The sequence below is a fragment of the Centropristis striata genome, chromosome 11, assembly GCF_030273125.1.
Source record: "Centropristis striata isolate RG_2023a ecotype Rhode Island chromosome 11, C.striata_1.0, whole genome shotgun sequence".
In the NCBI taxonomy this organism is placed as follows: Eukaryota; Metazoa; Chordata; class Actinopteri; order Perciformes; family Serranidae; genus Centropristis; species Centropristis striata.
This window is the reverse complement of record NC_081527.1, coordinates 33,955,131-33,975,192: the sequence shown is the minus strand read 5'-3', so window position 1 is coordinate 33,975,192 and position 20,062 is coordinate 33,955,131. Positions and strand designations below refer to the sequence as shown.

Sequence of the window (20,062 nt, the reverse complement as noted above, 5' to 3'; positions counted from 1 at the left end):
GGACTTACTGGACTGGGCGGTGCGAGCCTCAATGGGCTGGGTATAGACGCCTAAACCCATCTCAGAACGGGCGGCCAGAGAGAAACGGTACAAGGTGTCAGGCTTAAGACCATCCACAGCATAGGAGCCAGCTGGGTTGAAGGGCACATGTATCTGGAGGGTATCATATTAGACACAAATATCAGTCAGTGTTGTTTTGAATTGGAGGAGTTAATCTTTAACTGCGATCCTGAAGCCGAGACGGCTGTCTCTCCTTTCCTTCCTACATGAGTACAAAGTTGAGAATGCAGCCAAATGTGAAAGCAACTTGTTCCAAAAAAACAAATTGTCCTCTAGTTTACAACTGGTGCAGTGGTCCAGCAGCCGAGAGACAGAAGAGAACATTTCTGCTGTCTGTTACTACGTTACTACAGTAAATCTTTCCCTTCAGCTGGGGAGTTGACTGCATTACTACAATAACACTGCTGCAGCCGAGGCTTTCCATTCAGAGAAATTGCATCATAAAGAGCAAGATTCATTCGTCTGCAATCTCAGAGCAGAATATGAGGAAAGCATAAATGAGATGACAGATAGATAGATAGATAGATAGATAGATAGATAGATAGATAGATAGATAGATAGATAGATAGATAGATAGATAGATAGATAGATAGATAGATAGATAGATAGATAGATAGATAGATAGATAGATAGATAGATAGATAGATAGATAGATAGTAGAGAAAGAGAAAGAGAAAACTAGGTCATACAACAGTTATAACTTCATGTTGTTATTCTAACCTTGGTGTCTGAGCCGACCTCCCAGTACTGCAGCTCATACTTAGTGATGGGGTCCTGTACGGGCCACAGCCATGTTAGCATGATGCGGCTGTCCAGCTCAGCTTCAGCCTCGAAGCTTGACGGCTGTGCGGGGACTGGGTACAGAAAGGGCGAGGGGACAGAGGGATGAGGAATTAAAGGAACAAAATAAGCACATTACTTACGCTAAATGTTCTCCGATGTGTCAGAAGCAATAACCATTTCCCCCAAATCTGACTGCATGGGAAGGAATTTGCGTGGCAGAGACAAACTAATACACGATAATAGCCTTATGAGTTCTTTCACACATGCAATGCACACAACTTTGGCCAAATAAAATACTTTAGCTAACTACATGAAGCTGTTACCTTGTTTAACACTATATGTAAGCATAATACGAGGGCATCTGACATCTGACTAAGGCAAAAATGTTCATATGAACAAGGAATGCACAATGTATATCGGGCCAAAAATATACAAAATTATAATTGTATTTATTAATTATTCTAATTATAATCATCATATTCAAGTTATTACTGATTTAGGGTGAGGTGACTGAAACAATAAATCAGTGGATTGGCGCATTAAAGTATGGCAAATCTTTGCAAAGGTAGATCACAATTCTTAGGCAATGTTTATTCAAGCCAAAGTATGTTTGTGATTTTTTTTTGTTAACTAGAAAATTAAATGAACATTTGAAGACTCAAGTAGAATAGTGTTGTCGGATAGATTTGGTTAGGTCAGAACTATGGAATATTAAATCACCCATCACATCTTACTCTGGTGTGCCCAAAATCCAGATTGTGAACTTCTTTTATCATTCAAAAATGTGAAGTTATCTCTTATATGAGAAAAGCCATGTGTTGCATTCCTAACCTGAACGTGCACACATTAATTAACACAAAGAGGCACACACACTGGTTGGCTGCTTACCTCCCTGCTGGGTTTTGACTTGCAGGATGTCAGAAGGTGGGCCGTCACCTACAGAGGTGAAGCCCAGCACCCTGAGGCTGTAGGTGATATCAGGAGTCAGGCCTGAGATGGTAGTCAGACTGCTGTCATCGGTGTTGTGTTTCTGCCAGGCGCTGAGTGGAGCCGTCAGGTCCGAGCTGTAGTAGACCCGGTAGCCCCTGATCTGCCCGTTGGGCTCCTCGGGCGGCTCCCACTGTACCAGCATCGTGCTGGCACTCAGCATGCGCGCTTGGACGTGCAGAGGTGGCGAGGAGGGGGCCTGTTCACCTGTACGCGTCTCCACGGGGTCGCTCGGAGGCCCGCGGCCAATGTTGTTGACAGCCATGACACGAAACTCATACTCAGAGTAGGGGCTAAGGCCACCGATGCTGTAACGGGTAGTTGCCACGCCTTCCACTTCCTGGAAGCCATTGTCGGTGGTCTTGGCTCTGTACTGGATCATGTAGTAAGCGACGGGTTCTGGGTTCCCAGAGTCCCAGGTTAGAGTCACACTGGTGGCTGTGGTCTCAGTTACAATGAGGGAGGTGGGGGGCTTCGGCAAGGCTGAGGATAGAAAATCAGGTTATTAACTTTAATATCAAGAAGCAACTTTTAGGACTTGTGGGTAATTTGAGTAAAATTGGATGTCTGACACATTTGATACTACGATTCTCAAAACGTAGGCACAATAAAGCTAAAATCAGCTCATGCGGAGAAAAGGCATGACTGGTCATGTAATTCTCTATTCTGTAACTCATAGCACTGAAATGATTGTTTCATAAGCTAATCCTTATAGTGCTGTCAGCAGCTATTATCTCCAAATGAATAGAAAACCTAGACTGAAATCCCAATTTTGTGTTTTATAAATGGCCTGGTCATTACTGACAATACGAGAAAATTGCAAGAGTGATTCCAGTTGTGACTGTACAACAAATACAAACAAAGCAGAGGGTCTTCATTATGGCCTCCTTTAAGAAGGGGGTCTGTGCTTCTGTGGTGCCTCTAAATGACTGTGTATCGATCAGCTGAGTGGAAAGTGGGATCAATACGGACGACAACTGATAAAAGAGGCTGCGATGGGGAGAAAACACACTTGCATACTCACAAACACACATGTGGGTAGAAACACATTCGCACAAACACTTGATGGAGGGAAAAAAAGACTCAACAAACATGAAGAAAGAAACACTAGCCCTGACATCCAAGATAATAGACAGAGAGATTGCAGACAGTATTTTCCCCCCCACCGTATCGACAAAAACCACAGGGCACAAGGGCATTATGGTGATTATGTGTCATAAGTTTCAGAGGCCTTATGAAAATCGTTTATTCTGTTTTTATAACATTTCATTATGCGATCTGAGAGTGACTCAATCAACAGCAAAGTTCACATCATCACAACAACAACATCCCACGTACACAGGTAGAACAATAAGTCTGAAGAGCAGCCCTCACCTTTGACAAAGACCTGGGCGGTGGATTCGATCATGCCCAGAGAGGAGATGGCAACGCAGGTGTAGTTGGCTGACTCGAGGATTTTGGTGACCTCCAGTACGTTGCGTCCCAACGGCATCTCTTCCTCCTTCGTCAGCTCCACCGGGCCCATCGTCCACTTGACGTAGGGCATCGGCGAGCCCACCGCCACACACGTTAGGTTGACGCTGCCGCCTGGCATCACCTCTTGGCTGGTGGGTGGAATGGAGAATCTGGGTGGGACTCTTCGCACTGAGGGGATAAAGAGAGGCAGGAGATATCGTGAATAGGTGCAATATGTCAGGTGAGAAGATGAAGGTTTCATGGGATTTCATGGATGGTCTTGCACCACCACAAGGCTAAAAGCTAACCCAGAGAAGCTAACCCAATGGAGGGCTGATCGCCTTTGTCCTAATGTGCAGGCGAGCACAATGGGAATAATAGGACTGTCACAAAATGGCTCTGGAAATTCACAAAAAAACTTTGAGGGGGTGTTTTATCCTCTCGCCTACAAAAGGGGATATAATCAAAAAATAGCCCAGTTTTGCTGGAGACTATGTCTGGCCCTCTTTTGTCAGAGTGTCAAATGGTAGCGAGAGTTGCATCATTGTGGGACCCTGTGGAGATGGCATTGTTTGATTTCTCTTCCCGCTCCCTCTCTCTGGCTCCTTCTGCTCAGCCTGTCTTTCTCCCTCCCTCTCTCCCTCTCTTTGTGCAGTTCTGATATGCAGATAGGCTGACATTAAAAAGGGTTCCCATGGAGACAAGAAGGGCCCGTTGACGTCGCCAGGGACAAGGCAAACACCGATGCAGAGGCTCCATGCAATACTGAAAAGCTAGCCCAGAATAAACAGGCAGCCAGCATTTACATATGACTTGTTTTCTGTCTAAATAAAGATACACGAGAAATGCCTGCCATATTTACACACTCTAGATCTTTTTCGGGTGACTTTTGGCAACCATAACAAACTTATCCGCTTGACATGGCAAAGAAAACATTACGTGACAGTGCTATGTGAACAGCCATCAGTGTCAGACCTGTTAAATGTAGGATATGCTGAGCATTTCCACAGTAAACGTGAATATAAGAGGGAGGAGCTCTGACTTCTTTAACCTTGATCATGAAAAAAGTGAAGCCAAGCCAAACACTTAGTTCCCTAGTGAGGACCCATTATTGCCATCCCATGACTGCTGGTTGTATGTATTCACAACACAACAGCATGGAACTATCCCTGCAGAATTTATACTGCTTGTTTCCCCTAATGCACTACAACATCTCTGTGTCTCTCTGGAAAAAAAGCCCTTGACTGTAATTGCTCTTTTGCACCAGTCTCCATGAAAATGGATTTTCAAATGTGAGTCTCCCTCCACCTTCCCTCTCCCCCCACCCTTCACCCCTCCCTCCTCGATCTAATTTGAACCAGAACGTTGTTATAGCCATGCTTGTTATTCCCCTCATTATGTGGAGAAATGGAAAAAACACAAAAGCACCTTTTGAGATTCCAGTCAGGAGAAGGCTGGTTCTCTGGACCGCACCATAATAAGAGGGGACCTGGTTCACACTCATCTGAATTTTCCCAAAATATTTGAGGTGCTTTTTATAGAACCGCTGCTGTTTTTATATTAAAATCAATACAATCATGTGGGCTTAAACTACTTGGCTCGATATCTCACAGAAATATTAATATCCCAACTCGGAACAGACTAAATCATCCATGTTTTGGAATTTGGGCGTCTGTTTGTTTCACACAATTACCCAGATAAATCAAAACTTTCTTGCAGTTGTTTTTAGAAGTAACCTTTCAGAGGGTGTGTAGGAGAATAATAAAATCAATTTAACGCTGGGAACAGTTGGGGTCGGCAAGGGTTTAGGACAGAGTAATAATGACCGGTCAATATGAATAGTCATGTAAAGTTAACAAAATTAAAGACGGTTCAAGAGGGCTAAGTGAGTTTCTATGTTATAAAGGGAGGTTTCATGCAGGATGAAGTGAAACATGTTAACAGTCCAGAAAGATTAGCATCAGCCATCTGAGGTTCACAGGCGTACGGCTGATTATTAAATTAAAACACTGGACAGGACGTGTAGTGTTAGCAGCCTGGGAACAGGACAAGGATGACATTCTCAAGCAAATCATGCACAGGAGCTGAGGAAAGATATGGGACGGGATCACAAGCCTGCTGAGCACGCTGGGAGAGGAAGATAAAGGAGGAACTGGGTCCAATTTTCTCATATAAATGACTGAACATCTGATTTCCACTATGACTAATGCCCAACAGACTTTCCTTTGAGTGTTTCTAGTAAAACACGTTAGTATTCCACTTATGTTGGTGACCACCTGTGTCTTCTCACACAACTGTAACATTCTCCGAGTGCTGCTATATTTCACAACATATGCTTATGAAAATGAGAAACCTGAGAGGAGCGGCCCTAATGTAAGACCATTAAGCTCAGAGTATCTGTTATTCTTTCATGATTTCATAGACTAAACAGTGCTAAGAGCAGTCAGTCAATGGGGCCTGTGTATATTGAACACTTAATGTTGTGAATAATTCATGGCGCGCGGTTAAGTTTGGAGAGGTGCTGTGGAACAAAATGACTAGAGGGCAGGTAATTGTTATCGATTCCCCCGAAGCCTCTCTCCTGTTGAGAGCGGCGTGGAGAGACGGGCTCCGGGACTCTATCAAAACCACAAAATAAGCCCTGTCTCCACTCTGCATGCCTGCTTGCTGGATACCTATAAATTTAACTGCCTTGACAAAGTGCCCAAGGATAGCAGAACCTGTCCAGTCAATCAATATGTGAGCAAACTGGCACAGAGTCAGCAAGCTCCCAGGCTTCCTGGCAGCAGCAGCGCTGGGTGATGCTGCTCCTGCTGCCATGATGGCTGATCATCCCCCCTGTCAGCACACTGCCAGCTCATTCTTAAATATTCCATAGGTCAGCTCTTTCAGCAACAGTGTTTTGCAGGTGGAACAAGTGAAGAAATAATTTCCGAACCGTTCTCTCTCGTCAATTTCATCATCCATTAATTTTAGAACAGATGTTCAGTCTGCGAATACGGATCAAGGACCAAATATCGCAATATTTACTACTCCGTGAAAGGGATAGTCTGGAAGTGTGGTTGTATGAGGAACTAATCCATGGTCAGTAGAAATGGTTGGCACGCCTCTAGTTTGGAGAAGCAGGCATAGAAGCTAAGAAATATAGTGCTTGAGGGGGGCAGCAGCAAAACACATTTTAGCCACCTCAAGAAATCTGCATCAATTTCAGTGCACGCTACATTTAGAATATTTTTCCCTGCTTTACCTTGCCGTCAGACAGCCCTTTCCAGCAAAGAACAGATGCAGTTATCCATCTGTGCTCCCACTTTGAGGTTTAAAGGGTTAGATCGGATTCACCAAGGTCACAAATATAACCTAACATAAGTGAGTGAGCCAGTGGTAGAACGGCTCTGTTCTGTGAGGTTAGAATACTGTGTCTGGTGGCACTGAAGAGAGCAGAGATAACAGATATGGAAAGGTAATACACTCACAGTGTCATGCAGTCAGTAGGTACATGTGACAACACTACGTGATTCAATTACAAAATAAATGTAATTTTCATCCAATACAGTTGCTTGAGTGCAGCATCATCAAGGGTAAGATGGCTCAAATTCGGAGCGTTGTTTTTTAGTGGTTCTCTTGTTTGAACTGCACCGTCTCTCCTCTGCCAATCAAATCCTTATAGTCCTTTATGGCTACGACCAGCCGATTCCAATCTAAACATTACGTTATATTTATTAAAGTTTAATAAAAGTTTGTCAGTAATAACTGTAGACTGCCGGATTTAAATCTATGTTTTTAGGACTTTTTCAGCTTTATTGCCCAGTTTAAAATATTTATAAGAAAACTCATCAAATACATAAGATATATTACTTTGATAAAGAAACTAAAACTGTTACATTACTTATTACATTTTTAATAAGTAATCTATAACCTATTCCATTTCAAAAGTAGCCTGTTTTAAATACCTGGGGACAGAAATTGACAGCAAACTGTCCTTTGGACACCACACAGACTCTGTTTTTAAAAAGGCGCAACAGCGCCTCCACCTCCTCAGAAAGCTGAGATCTTTTAATATCAACAAGGACGTTTTATCTTTGGTGTACACTTCACTCATTGAATCTATCCTCACTTACAATATCTCTTCCTGGTTTAACTTCCTCACCCTCAAACACAAAACAAAACTCACCAGAATAGTAAACCAGGCCAGTAAGATCACCCAAACCCCTCAGACCCCCCTCTGTGAACTGTACAGACGATCAGTGCGGAGGAAAGCAACCATCATCACTGATAACGTCACTCGCCCTCTGCATCACTCCTTCTCTCTGCTGCTACCAGGCAGAAGATACAGAACCCCACTGGCCCATAAAAACATTTATAAAAAATCATTTCTACCATCTGCAGTCGCTATACTAAATAGTGGCCGGTAACACTGTACCCCACGTCCTTCTTTTTATCGATGTTGTGTTTTTACTGAAGTGTTGTTTTATCCCACTTCATGTAATTGTTGTGTGTTTTGCATGAATTTTTATAGCCGTGTCGAAAGACAAATTTCTGCTCTGTTGAACAGACAATAAAGATATATTCTATTCTATTCTATTCTATTCTTACTAACACTGTTCATAAACAATGGACGTTCACCCCAACTTTTCCTTTAATATTTTTGCGAATAGCTGTTATTCAGATTATTCAGTTATTATTTGGTAAAAATAGATTTATTTTTTTAAAACAAAACATAATAAACATATTTCTAACTTTTTGCTGGCATGGCCTCCAGCTCTAACCTCACATGAAGACAGGCTGCATGTCTGCCTTCTCATTGGACATGTGTCTATCACATCCTTCAGTCTCAGGGAAGATGATGCCCATGGCGGTAAAACAGACATAATCCCCTGAGAACGGCTTTGTCAGGTCTGATACCCATGTCCCTCAGTTGGAGAGCAGGGGTGTTGCTGCCTAAATACCTGACAAATCCGGTTGCCACCTGAATACCGGAGTAATCCATCACACACCTCTGATGGGCCTACAGAGGTGGATGGAAAGTCTGAGAGTGAAAGGAGCTAAAGTTTTTGGTGGATGTGGTTGACACTGACAACATGGGTGCGGTCGGGGAGAATGCGTGACTACATAACACAACACAGATCTAATAATGACTTAAGCAAACTTCACGGGGACTCCTTGTGTTTCTTGGCAAGGCACATCGAAACACAGTTTGGGGGAGTGGCATGCAAGAACTATTCAGGGATTCATGCAAAACACGACACATGGTGGATGAGGGAACGCTATTATTGACATGTTTGTTTTTTAAGGGAAGGGGTATCAGCGTCTTCATCAGAGAGTCTGCAGAGGATGGTTGACCTCACCTAAAATCTGCATCAAATTGAAGGGAGGGGATTAAAAGTGAAAATGACAAACCTTCACGCTGATCTGTTTGCGGATGAAGTGATTTGATGGAGGTGAGCGATGGAATGGAAAGATACAAAGTGGAGAGGAAGACAACACAGTGAAACAGAACAGTGTTTTCATAGACACAGTGGAGATTAGTGACATGACACAGATAAGTAATGCATACATACAGTCCAGGGAGGGAAAGTATTCACTATAATTCTTTCATTTTTTCACAGGCATATTTATCGTTTGGTGCTGCAATTAACAAGTTACATTGTTAATATCTATAATATCTATTAAAACTCACGTTAGATGTAAGAAATATATAGATTCTCTGTATTTTTTGCTAGACACACTATTTGATTTCTTATCATTCAGGATGGACTGAAAGGTAATTTCTCACGCTAAGACTACATGTTGATGTAAAGGACAGTAGATGTCCTCCTGCACTCAATCTTTTTCTTCGTAAAAGTCTCCAGAATTGATTATTTTCTAAGTTTCCCTCCCTCACACACAGACACACTTGCACACACAGAACAGTATGAAGATATTTTGGCAAGAGAAAAGCCCGACTGCAGCACTTTATCCTCTGTGACATATTGACATGTCACATGGATATATGAAGGAGTGCGAGCAGACAGAAGCTGACATCCCTCCTCCGTTGTGGGATAAGCGCTTGACAAATGAACGCTCATGCACAATCACAGGACGCTTGTGATTCTGCCCACGTTGATGGAGTCCTCCTTTAGAGGAGGGTCACCAAAAGTGACCCGCGGCAAACAAGGTGCACCTGAACACCTACAAACACGCACACACTTTTAATGGATGAGAAGTGGTAGGACGTAAATAGATGCACAGACAGGAAGGGGAAAAACAATCTGTGAGCATAACCCCCCCGCTTCTCTTCCCCCTTTGGTCTCACCCTCCCCCCTCCCACACAGAAATATGAGGACATCATTCTCTAGTGGCTCTGAAATGTCAAGACAAGGGTGGTGCTGGCAGCATGTTTGTGTACCTGCAGACAGGAATTGGATCAGGTAGCTACGGTGAGTGGAAAAAAACAGAAACACATTCGCAGACACAAAACACCAACCCATAACAGACCATTTAATGCAGGTCTGACAGGAATATGTGTGTGTGTGTGTGTGTGTGTGTGTGTGTGAGTGTGTGTGTGTGTGCTAGGTGTTTGATGGAGAACAAAACCACAATTTGTTCTCCCCTGGCAATCTTTTCATGTCACCTTCAAGTAGAGGTAACTTTATTAAGATTTCAAGGCAATAAATTACTGTTCTAACCAGAGAGGATGCAATTCTTAGAAGTCGCCGAATTTAATCAAGTAATAGATTCTTATAATTAACTCCAAAGAAAAAGAAAAAAAGTAAACACTGCTAATCTTAGCAATGAATTGCAATATTTTGTACATCATAATGCATTATGAATTGTGACATTATTGCCTTTATTTGTTCATAACACAACTATTATTTTATATTTTTGCTCAAAGACTGAAATCAACCTTTTTTTTTTTTTTTTTTTTTTTACAGCCGGCTGCTCCACATCAGCACTGTTAAATTTAATAGTTGTCAAATGACATGTTTGCTTCCAAAGCTTGTTATGTTTACAAGTTTGAAAGCAGATGTTGTAAGCTCCTAAATCTCCCCTCTGGTGTCTTGGAATAAAAAAAAGTAAAAAACAAAACATATAACAACAAGAAAGGAAGAGAGGCAAGTCAAAGGCCACTTGTCTCGAGTCCCTCATGTTTTAAACCCAATCAAGCAGCCCTGTGATAGCACAGCCCCAGGTCTCGTCTCCTCATTCTTGCAGCGGTAACAAAGACAGAGTGAAAACATGGCTAGAGCCTTTGTTCTCCATTCCAGACAAGTACACTTTTAAAAGGTTACGGTTGGTTTGATTTCTATCTCTCCACCGGTGTGGTGAGGCTGGCGGAAAAGTTGGTGTCGGGGCCAGCGGGTTGACAGCTACCTGGGTGGTGTTACAGACTAGCTGGGCCTGGGGCCCCTGCTGGCGCCAAGCCACACAACTACTGTAATTACCTCGGAGGGGGGGAGGGGGTTTGCACCTGTGACAGACATGCCCTGATTAATAGACGAGACTTCCTCGCCTTTGCTGTTTGGCTGACTACCTCTGTCAAGATTTAAGATCTAAACCTTCTGGAGCCCACAGTGTTTAATCTGTAAATTTGATGCCGCTGTGGTCCTTGAGGATGATTTTACCTCTGATTCCTCTGATCCAGGAGGAGGTTCTGTCTGTTGGATAAACATGTTTTTGGATGCCTTCCTAAGAAAAAGTACTGAGGAAAAAAAAATGGAATTCTTATTCAGTTCAATTGTACGTTTTCTAAGAAGAGGTTTGTATTTCTTTGTCTGGAGTAGCAGGGAAACACGGGACACTAATTTATTTATATTTATCTTGATGGATGGGACACTAATTTATTTATTTTTATCTTGATGGATGGAAAAACTCAATAGAATCAGTCATCCGTAAAATAGCCTGAATGATACACTTCTGTATATGCTTTTAACAAAATTATGACTTGATAGCTGAGTGTGTCTCTTTCTTACCCTGACACTTTCACTCCCTCCCTCCCTTCTCCACCCACACTAACAACTGGAGCAGCTATTCTGTTTCATGTACATCAGACATGGTGGTGTTATCCGCAGGGGCTGACCTAGACTACTCTCTCTCCTATACCAGCTTTTTCCAGGATGGCTACAATGCTGCCCTTGCCCTGCATTAGTCTGCTCACGGAGGCACCGCAACAAAAACAAACCCTGAAACTCCAGACCCCTCCGTGCCTTTAGGAGCTCTGGGTTGTGCGGGGGGAATAATGGAGCCTTTCGATACAGTCAAAATAAAAAAGAAAGGAGGCCTGGCATGGCTTTCAATGCAGCTGCTTTCACAGAGGCCGCACCTGGTCGAATTCGCAGCCAAACAGGAGGTTGAGGTTAGTTCAACTCATTGGTATGAGAGGAATGGTAAGGCATGGAAAATGGTCAGAGAACTGGTTGAAGGTGAGAAAAAGAGAGAAATAGTCGTATAAATGTGGTCCTCAAATGTCAAGATTACCCCACAATCCAAGGTCCTCTATTTTTTCCACAGGTGTTTTCACTTATCCCGGCTCATTAGAAAGCAGGGTGAAGGTGAGAGGAGATTTCTGAGAATTACTCCATGCATATAGCAGAATTATAAAGGTGTAATTAGTCTAAAAGTTGTCAATCAAACACAGCCTGAAAACTCCCACACACTCCTGAGAAGAGTTCTACTGCTCGGAAAAAACAAACTGAAATTGTGTGTTCACACCATTGGAGGCACAGTGTCTTAAAAAGAAAAGCAATATAAAGATGCATAGTCACAGGTAAGTGAACAACATTTAGAATGAAACAGACAAGGCGGTTTTAAAGGTTGCATAGTTGTTTGTGCTTTGCAAATGCTTCAGACAACAGAAATGACAGATTAATTCAAGAACTGAGAGAGACATTTGACTTTACCTCGTACGTAGAGATTGGCAGGAGCGGAGTAACGGGTCCCAGCACTGTTCATGGCAATGCATTCATATTTCCCTTGGTCGGACTCCTCGCTGTTCTCAATTTGCAGAGCTCCTGCGTAGAGGATTAACAAATTTAGCCGTCTTGACAGTTGTGGAATATGAGATGTAATTTGGCATGAAACCACAGCAGATATCTGTACAGTGACTCGCTAGAGAGCCTGTAGTCAACTAGACTAGCCCAGTTCATGTGTAATTAAGTGTCTCAGACATGGACGCAGTTTTGTCAAGCAAATGCTTAAGGCAACACAAGCATTTAGCTGATTTGGCAAGTTTAATGAAACTGCTAACAGAATATTTGTGGTGTTAAGGGGAGAGGGGGAAAAAGGAAAATGACTGAGGGTCAATTAATCATCTGAATAACATGTCACAACCATCAAAGTCAGCTTAGGCCTTCTGCTTATGAAAATAATTGACAATCCAAAGTGTTTGTGTCATGGAGAATTATCTATCTCAGCCAGATATTAAGAAGAGGCTAAGCCATACCGCAAATTTAACCAACAAAAGCAGAATAATGAATATTTAATGGTGAAATCTGAAGAACTAATCAACCTGCTGCTTAATATCAACAAGTTTGCAGTCTGTGGTTTGCACTGTCTTTGACTTGAGAGTTAATAAAGCTTCCTGAATTCCTAGTAGTTGAAATAAAATTAAAATGTAAAGACATTTAACCAAAATGAGTGAGTACAAGGCAAACTGATGACTGGGCTGTTCATCTAACTGTATTTTTCCAGTGCAGGTTTCTTTTCTTCAGTTTTTGTTGAGTGTTACTTTAGCAGTGAGGTCATGGTTGCGTTTTTTAATTTCCAACTATTTCACCATGTCTCACCGAAGCCCTCAAGGGAAACACTCTTCTGCCAGATGGCTTAGATTAGTATTCACAATCCCAAGAAGCTGTAGTCATCAGACAGAAGGCTAACATGTTGTTTCTAACAAACCATGAAAGCCCAGGAGATCTGTCTTTGAGTGGTCATTTTGACACTCCATGTCCACAACCATCATATAATCATTGCTGCTGAATTGCAGATGGCTGAGAGATGAGACGTGTTGTAATTTGTCAAATTAAGAAAAGATACTTACCTGCATCCCACAATAAAAATAAAAATACATGTTTAAAAACAAAACTACTTCTGTCAGCAGTACATATGTATGTCACAAGCGAGTGATAACGTCTCCAAAACAGCATGGTACTAGCATGAAAGGCAGCCAGCCACCATGCAGTTTGAAAATGACAAAAATACTCAGCATAAGATGATGTCAGGATACATTGTTTTTTCCACACCATGCAGTATGAGATGAATGCAACAAACAGGTTCACCACCAACCAAAGGGGACTCGAATCAGGACGAGACCAAAAAAGAGAAGCGACACAGGGCGGGGCAGTAACATGTGATAATCCCACCTCAGATCTCATGACAACGTATCTCTCCAAGGTGTTTGCTCTGCACGCTGAGCTCATCGCCGTCTGATTCAGCACTGACATTCACCTGCATACTAATGCTGGTGTCACCAATCTGTCAATCTGCCCCGTCTCCCATGGGAGAAAACAGTGTGATTACTACAGGAATGTAGAAGGTTACTGCTATGGCAGTTGTCAGAGCTGCAACACTATTCCCCTTAAAGGGACAGTTCACCGCAAAAACATAAATACATATTTGTCCTCTTACCTGTAGTGCTATTTATACATCTAAATTGTTTTTGTGTGACTTGCAGAATGTTGGAGTTACTGCCGTAGACATGTCTGTCTGTCTTGAATATAATGAAACTATATGGCACTTCGCTTGTTCAAAGGGTCAAAAAGGTATATTTAAAAAACTCAGAGATCCTGACCCAGTTACTCAAGATAATCCACAGGCCTACGTGTGAGCCGATTCTTGTAGCAACTATTTTCTTTCTAGTGGAGTTGCAACATGATACTGCTCATAACAAAGTTTGTGGATCTTATGTGTTATTCTGACTAAAGTACAGTTAATAAATTATCATCTAAATTGCCTTAATTTACAAAAACAAGTACATTATAAATTGACAATGCTGAGAGTCAGCTAGATGTTAGAGGTGGTCAGATCTATGGAACATAAAATCATCCATGTTTGATCACTACATTTTAGCCTTTTTTTGCCCTATGGTGTGCATAAATGGCAGGTCATGAACTTTTGCTTTAATTGGGAAATGATCTGGTATCATATTGGCATCAGCCGTAACAAGGAGGCAATTAATGTTATTGGTATCAGCTGAAAAAAAAATCATATTGTGCATCCCTGGATCCGACTACTTAAACACTAGTAAATCCTCTGCAAGCTCATTTAGCTATTTACAAGAGCAGAGATGTCATAAGGGGCACGGAGGCTGCCATAAGGCTGCCGCGACTCCTAAAGAGTTAAACGGCTAATTAAATATGGGCTGTATTAGGAGCCGCGGATGCACAGACAGCCAGAGACAGACAGCTGGTAGCTCCAAATGTATTCAGCTAGCCCCAGACGTCCACTATTTACCTTGCTGTTGTTGAACGGAAATCATGCCTTCACTCTGGGGAAAAGCACATGATTACCATAAAAAGGGGTTGAAGCTTCCACCTTAACAATCTCGACCATGCATCCTGTTCCCTTGCTGCGGGGCAACGCTGCATAGGCTGTATGCAAATGCAGCCATTTCAGTTTACATTGAGGCTGCATAGAGAAGGCAGGTAGATCCTCTTGTGGCCACTGTGGCCTTTACTTGAAAATGCAGCTCTGCGCCCCTGTTTGCTGAAAAGCCAGAGGAGAGGCCTCAATATGTTTCTGTGTGTGTTGTGTGTTCATAAACATGTTTTATTCCTAACAGTATAGAGGAAGCCTTGAAAAAGGCAAATTCACAGGACAACACCTTGGACTTGTGTTTGTGTTTCCATTCTCCTGACATGAGGGTTGGTGATCATTTGTTTGTTGGGGAGCAGACAGCAGACAGGACATGTTGGGAAGAGACGAAGGGGGAAGTGATAGAGGGCGGGCTGGCGCTAACAGCGTGGATGAACCTGGTGATGTGGTGTTTGAGGGGAATGCAGGGGTCTGATGTGGAGGTGAGGGAATGGTGTGGACGTGATATTTTCCAACACACTTTATCATCCTTACCTCTAATTGGTGTACCACCTAGGTGGGAGTAATTTCGATGCAAACAGGGTTGAGAGATTAGTTAGTAATCCACTTATATCAGTGGGAGAGAAAAACAGGGCTTCTGACAGGCCACAGATAAAAAGGAATAAAAAAAAACAACTGATACAGAGTAGAAGCCACTTAAATGCAATGTGACAAAGTTCAGTGTACTTAATCAATGCTATGAAGCAAGTATACATTGTGTACTGTACATGTTGTCTGTAAATGACCAAGCAAAACCACAGCATTAGAGACAAATTTGTTCTGTTAGGCATTTTTAAATATAATGCTGCTACTTTTGTATTTGCATACAACAGCTACAGCCCCATCTGTGCTTGCTTCATAGTAGCATTAAAATAATATGCAATTCAAGCAGATTTTTCTAATTTAAGATGACCTTCCTCTTTGTACAGACTGCATTTGTGCAGAAAGCAGTTAGTAAATGGGCAAGAGAAATGAATGATAGTCATACACAGTAAACAGAGTGATGAACAGCAGAAGTATTCAGGTCAGAGGTATTAAATAGAAAAGAAGTTAGTATCTCTACAATGAATGATGTGGATGATGTGAAAAGATAGAGCAAATGTGTCTGTGCGCTCACTAAAATTCCAGCGAGTGTGATGCAATAAGAGGAACTGGGACTGCCTTTTTTGTTAAACTGTGGCAGCAAATTAATGCATGGCAAAATTGGCCTCATTTCAGGTCATATGCAGTAATGTAAATCCTGATACGGCAGCAGATGTCAAAAAAGGGTGGTGGATAAAAAGAATTGTTAGTCTGAGTGCATTGTATATCAGCATATTTTCAGGCACCCTCACTATTTGTGAGAAAGAAAACTAATTAAAAGTTTGTTGCTAGATGTAAAAAAAAAAAAAGAAATAATGGTTTTAGCCACAGTTAAATCCTTGTTCTGAAAACATTATCAAACAATTAAGTATATTTGTTGCTATCTAATTTGTGATGAATCTGTATCTAATTTGGCCTGTGCTCATGGCAGCCTCTCATTTAAATATTGAGAGAACATGGACAGTCCAAGTGAACATGCTCCAGTGACCTGTATTTAGCATCCTCGGGGCCGATTTAGCGCCAGGCTTTTTTTCTAGAGTAGCTCTCATCTTTAATCTTTGCAACCTCAGACCTGCAGCCTGCCCTGACACTCTCTAAGTGAGGTAGATTTAGTAAGGAGGAGCCACAAGACTGAATCTGGTCAAAAGCCACTAATCTTTCCACCTTGCACCTCTTCCATCTGATCCAGGTCTGGCGAGCACTGTTTATTTATCAAGTGGACTGCTACTGTGAACAAAGAGCACCTCATACATTTTTTATTCTTTGTAAGGTTGAATCCAAGCTAATGCATCATCGGCTGGCCTCATTGTCACCCAGCTGCATGTTTAAGAGGGGATTAAGGATTATTTAATATGATGAAAAAAATGTCATTCTGTACTTTGGATGGTTACAAGCTCATGCATCACTGTCAAAGATTGCAAGAATGCAAGAACAACTTCTGTGTAACTTTATAAGTGACTGTAGCTGTGAGGAATAAAATTCTTTAAGAAGTCAGCTAACTAATCAAGGTGACAAACTCTGAGTAAAACTTTCATGTCCTTCGTGATGAAAGAGAATACATGAAGTCATACATGGCAACAAAGGCCTTTTGTGTTCTCACATCATCCTAGTGCCTGGCATGTCTCACGTCTGTTGCTATTTGATGGCGTGTTGTACTTTGCAGCTTGCCTTTGCGATATTGACATTATCAGTTTGTCATTTAGGGTAACACCTTGAAGAAATTAAAGCACATCAAATCAAATTGTACCTGAACGAAGCTGTTTAATTCGCCCGTTGCTGCTGCTGATGTCCACGGGAAGCATGTCCTTGAACCACGATATCTCCGGGTCCGGGTTTCCACTGGCGGCACACAGCATGGTGGCAGTTCTGGTCTTTTCAACCACCTTCAGCTGGGGACCCATATCGATGTTTGGGAAGCCATGGGGGATCTGGTTCTCTGAAAATTTGCAGAGGCAGATTTTTAGTTTATCCAGAGCAATAAGAGGAAAAACGTGTTTACAAAGAGATCCTGACAGAATAGGCCCTCAATTGCTGTGAGAGACATTGAGTGCATGGAAGCTGAGCTGGCGAAGACACAGAGGAGGATGAAAGAGAGCAAATACATTTCAGGTGCTACAGGCCGAACAGCAATCAGAAAACACACACAAAAATGAGTACAAGAACAGAATATACTGCAGGGGAATGGAAGATCTGGTATAATTTGGATTTCAAATTTGGTTTGAAAAAAATCTCTGATTGATTATCATAGCGGGCTTATTACTCGACACGGGGAGTCTCAGGTTTAGACAGAGGAAGGATTGCAATCTGTCTCTGGGCACCCATGCATAAATGAGCTGCCTTAGGCTTAGCAAGCTAAACAAACCTATTTGAATAATCCATTTCATCATTATGAATGTAACAGCATATCCATGACAACACGTAAAGCATAATCCTTAAAGCAAAATTTTGTATTCTAAGGTGAAAGGTTGTTCTCGAATATATACTGACATCAAATCATAGGATTAACAAAACTTGAACAATATGTAGTGCTGGGCTATTTCAGGCTGAGCCGGGCATATGATATTCTAATGTGACCAGGAGGAGATTCAGCCCAGCATACAGTGTCTATCATTGACATTCAACACTTAGTATTTCTATAGTTAGAAAAGTTACAGTAATCATGTGAGTAAACAACTACTTCTCTCTTCTCGCTTTAGCTTGAAATTGACAGGCACCACTAAACACCCACTTGTGTGCTGTCTGACTCTGTAAAGACCTGTTGTGTCACTGTGTATATAGATATTACCTTACAAAGAGAAACAAACCAGGAACACTAAGGTTATTGTTACCACTGAGTTCTCATGATATTCAGATTTTAAAATGCATATTGAGCTTTGGCAGTGTAAAAAAGTAAATGACTTAAATGATTTCCATCCTTTTTTAATGGGTTTGCAATCCACATTTGGTCTTTCCAGTGAAATATAAAGCTGACATTTGTCACAAAAACTTTCACTGAATTGGCCTAACTGTGCTGCAAATCCCAAATCAGACCCACCCACCTCCCACCTGCCCTCATAATAAACCCTAATTTAACCTCTGGACAGCGTTAATAAAGAGGAAACACGATGGCCCTTGAGAGGTCTCATTATCAGCTAGCTCTTAAACTTGTAATCTCTTTTATCTTTTTTCTCATATGTAGATGTGTCCCTGGGGCCAAAGTGCTAAGATGAAATCCTCAGAACAGTGCTAATGATAGTAACTCCTGCCTTTGGTTCGCCATGAGAAGATACCTAACTGCTGCTTAACAATAAGAAATGATAGTTGGTCTGCAGGGATGAACAAAATAAGACAAGGTAGGTATTTGGCTTTTTTTGTGAAAGTTGAGGAAACACTGTGCAGAACAGGAATCACAGTGTCACGGAAGTAAAACCGAATGGTCCACAAAAAACAACAACAATTTAATTATTACAATATAATGTGTGCCAGGATCAGTGGACAGAACAAAAACAAGGTGTCTTGGCACGAGGTATTTAATTTCCAGCTACCCCCTGGACTGGTCAACCATGTAGGACAGTGAATGCAACAGTGAGCATGTCGGACTGAGAGGGAGGGAGCCAGCATTCTCTGCAAACTTCTCTAATTAATTAAGACATGAAAGTTGTTGTTCACTCTAGACTCATCGGACACAAAAACAAATATCTTCTGTTACGGTGTGTCCATTGTGAGCCGTGTTACAACTAATACAAGGTTGACTCACATCAGCCATCAGCTATAAAAAGATCTACACACAGTGGTCTCTTGTTTGCAGGAATATCCAAACTATAAGCATGTGGTGGCAAGAAGTGAGTCTCCCAGACTGAATAAATGCACCTATAAACATCTATTTGTGAATAATTTGTTGCTGGCTGTATTGGCTCCATTGAAAATATTATTGGTGCAATGTTTCTTCTTACTTAAGCAGATATTTATAATCTTGTCCCATGTGTTGATTTGGTTGTCTCTAGCTCTGCATTCCCACCAAATCAAGTCATTTGTGGGGTTGTGTGATGGTATGCGATTGCCGTTTGAAATGCCCGTTTGTGTGACATCATGTGAATCTTCATAAAGTACAAGTAGACCTTGTATTTCACAATTATTGTTTTCCGTCAGAGCGTTTTTATGATCTTGACATTTCCAACCGCATTTGAAGGCAGCTTCATGTCACAGCAGCTAAACAAGAAAGACGGAGGGACTGCCTGTCCCTGAGCTTGTTACAGAAAACACGCTATCAAATTCCCCACGGTATTAACCCAACAAGCACCCATGTAGTCAGCTCCGACATGGGCTTCTGGCCAGTTGCTTGTAAGTGCTTGTGTTTTATTTTTTACCCTAATAGTCTTTTGAACTTTCTTGTACAAAAGTTGTTTTCGGCCCCGGCCCCATGAAAGCAATAAAAGCTGAGATGTTTACTGTACTTTCTAACCGACTCGTGACCACACATGATTGGCCATCGCAGCGTGACATCAGCCTGCCTTTCTTTAAAAGTTGAGTCTGTTTAAACTTTTCCGCCATATTTGCTTTATCCCAGCATCTCCTGCTGCGCTGACGCCTGCAGCCCAAACACCCCCACTGAATTAAATGGGAGCACTGGTGTTTACGCTGCACCAGGTGATTTGGATTGAATGGAGACGAA

General features: G+C 41.9%; 1 protein-coding gene across 5 annotated transcripts in view; it reads right to left on the bottom strand.

Annotated features, from left to right (window-relative positions):
- The window catches only part of LOC131981057 (receptor-type tyrosine-protein phosphatase F), a 175,651-nt gene that overhangs the window by 63,331 nt on the left and 92,258 nt on the right, over nt 1–20,062 (bottom strand). For 4 of the 5 annotated variants that reach the window (XM_059345347.1, XM_059345349.1, XM_059345348.1 and 1 more), the window contains exons 5-10: nt 17,159–17,347; nt 12,162–12,272; nt 3,205–3,474; nt 1,732–2,313; nt 781–914; nt 9–153 (exon numbers count right to left, since the gene is read on the bottom strand). In XM_059345347.1, coding sequence (XP_059201330.1) covers nt 9–153; nt 781–914; nt 1,732–2,313; nt 3,205–3,474; nt 12,162–12,272; nt 17,159–17,347 — 1,431 coding nt within the window. Of the gene's footprint in view, nt 1–8; nt 154–780; nt 915–1,731; nt 2,314–3,204; nt 3,475–12,161; nt 12,273–15,324; nt 15,343–17,158; nt 17,348–20,062 lie in introns of all 5 variants that reach the window. The other variant, XM_059345346.1, reaches the window with a different exon arrangement.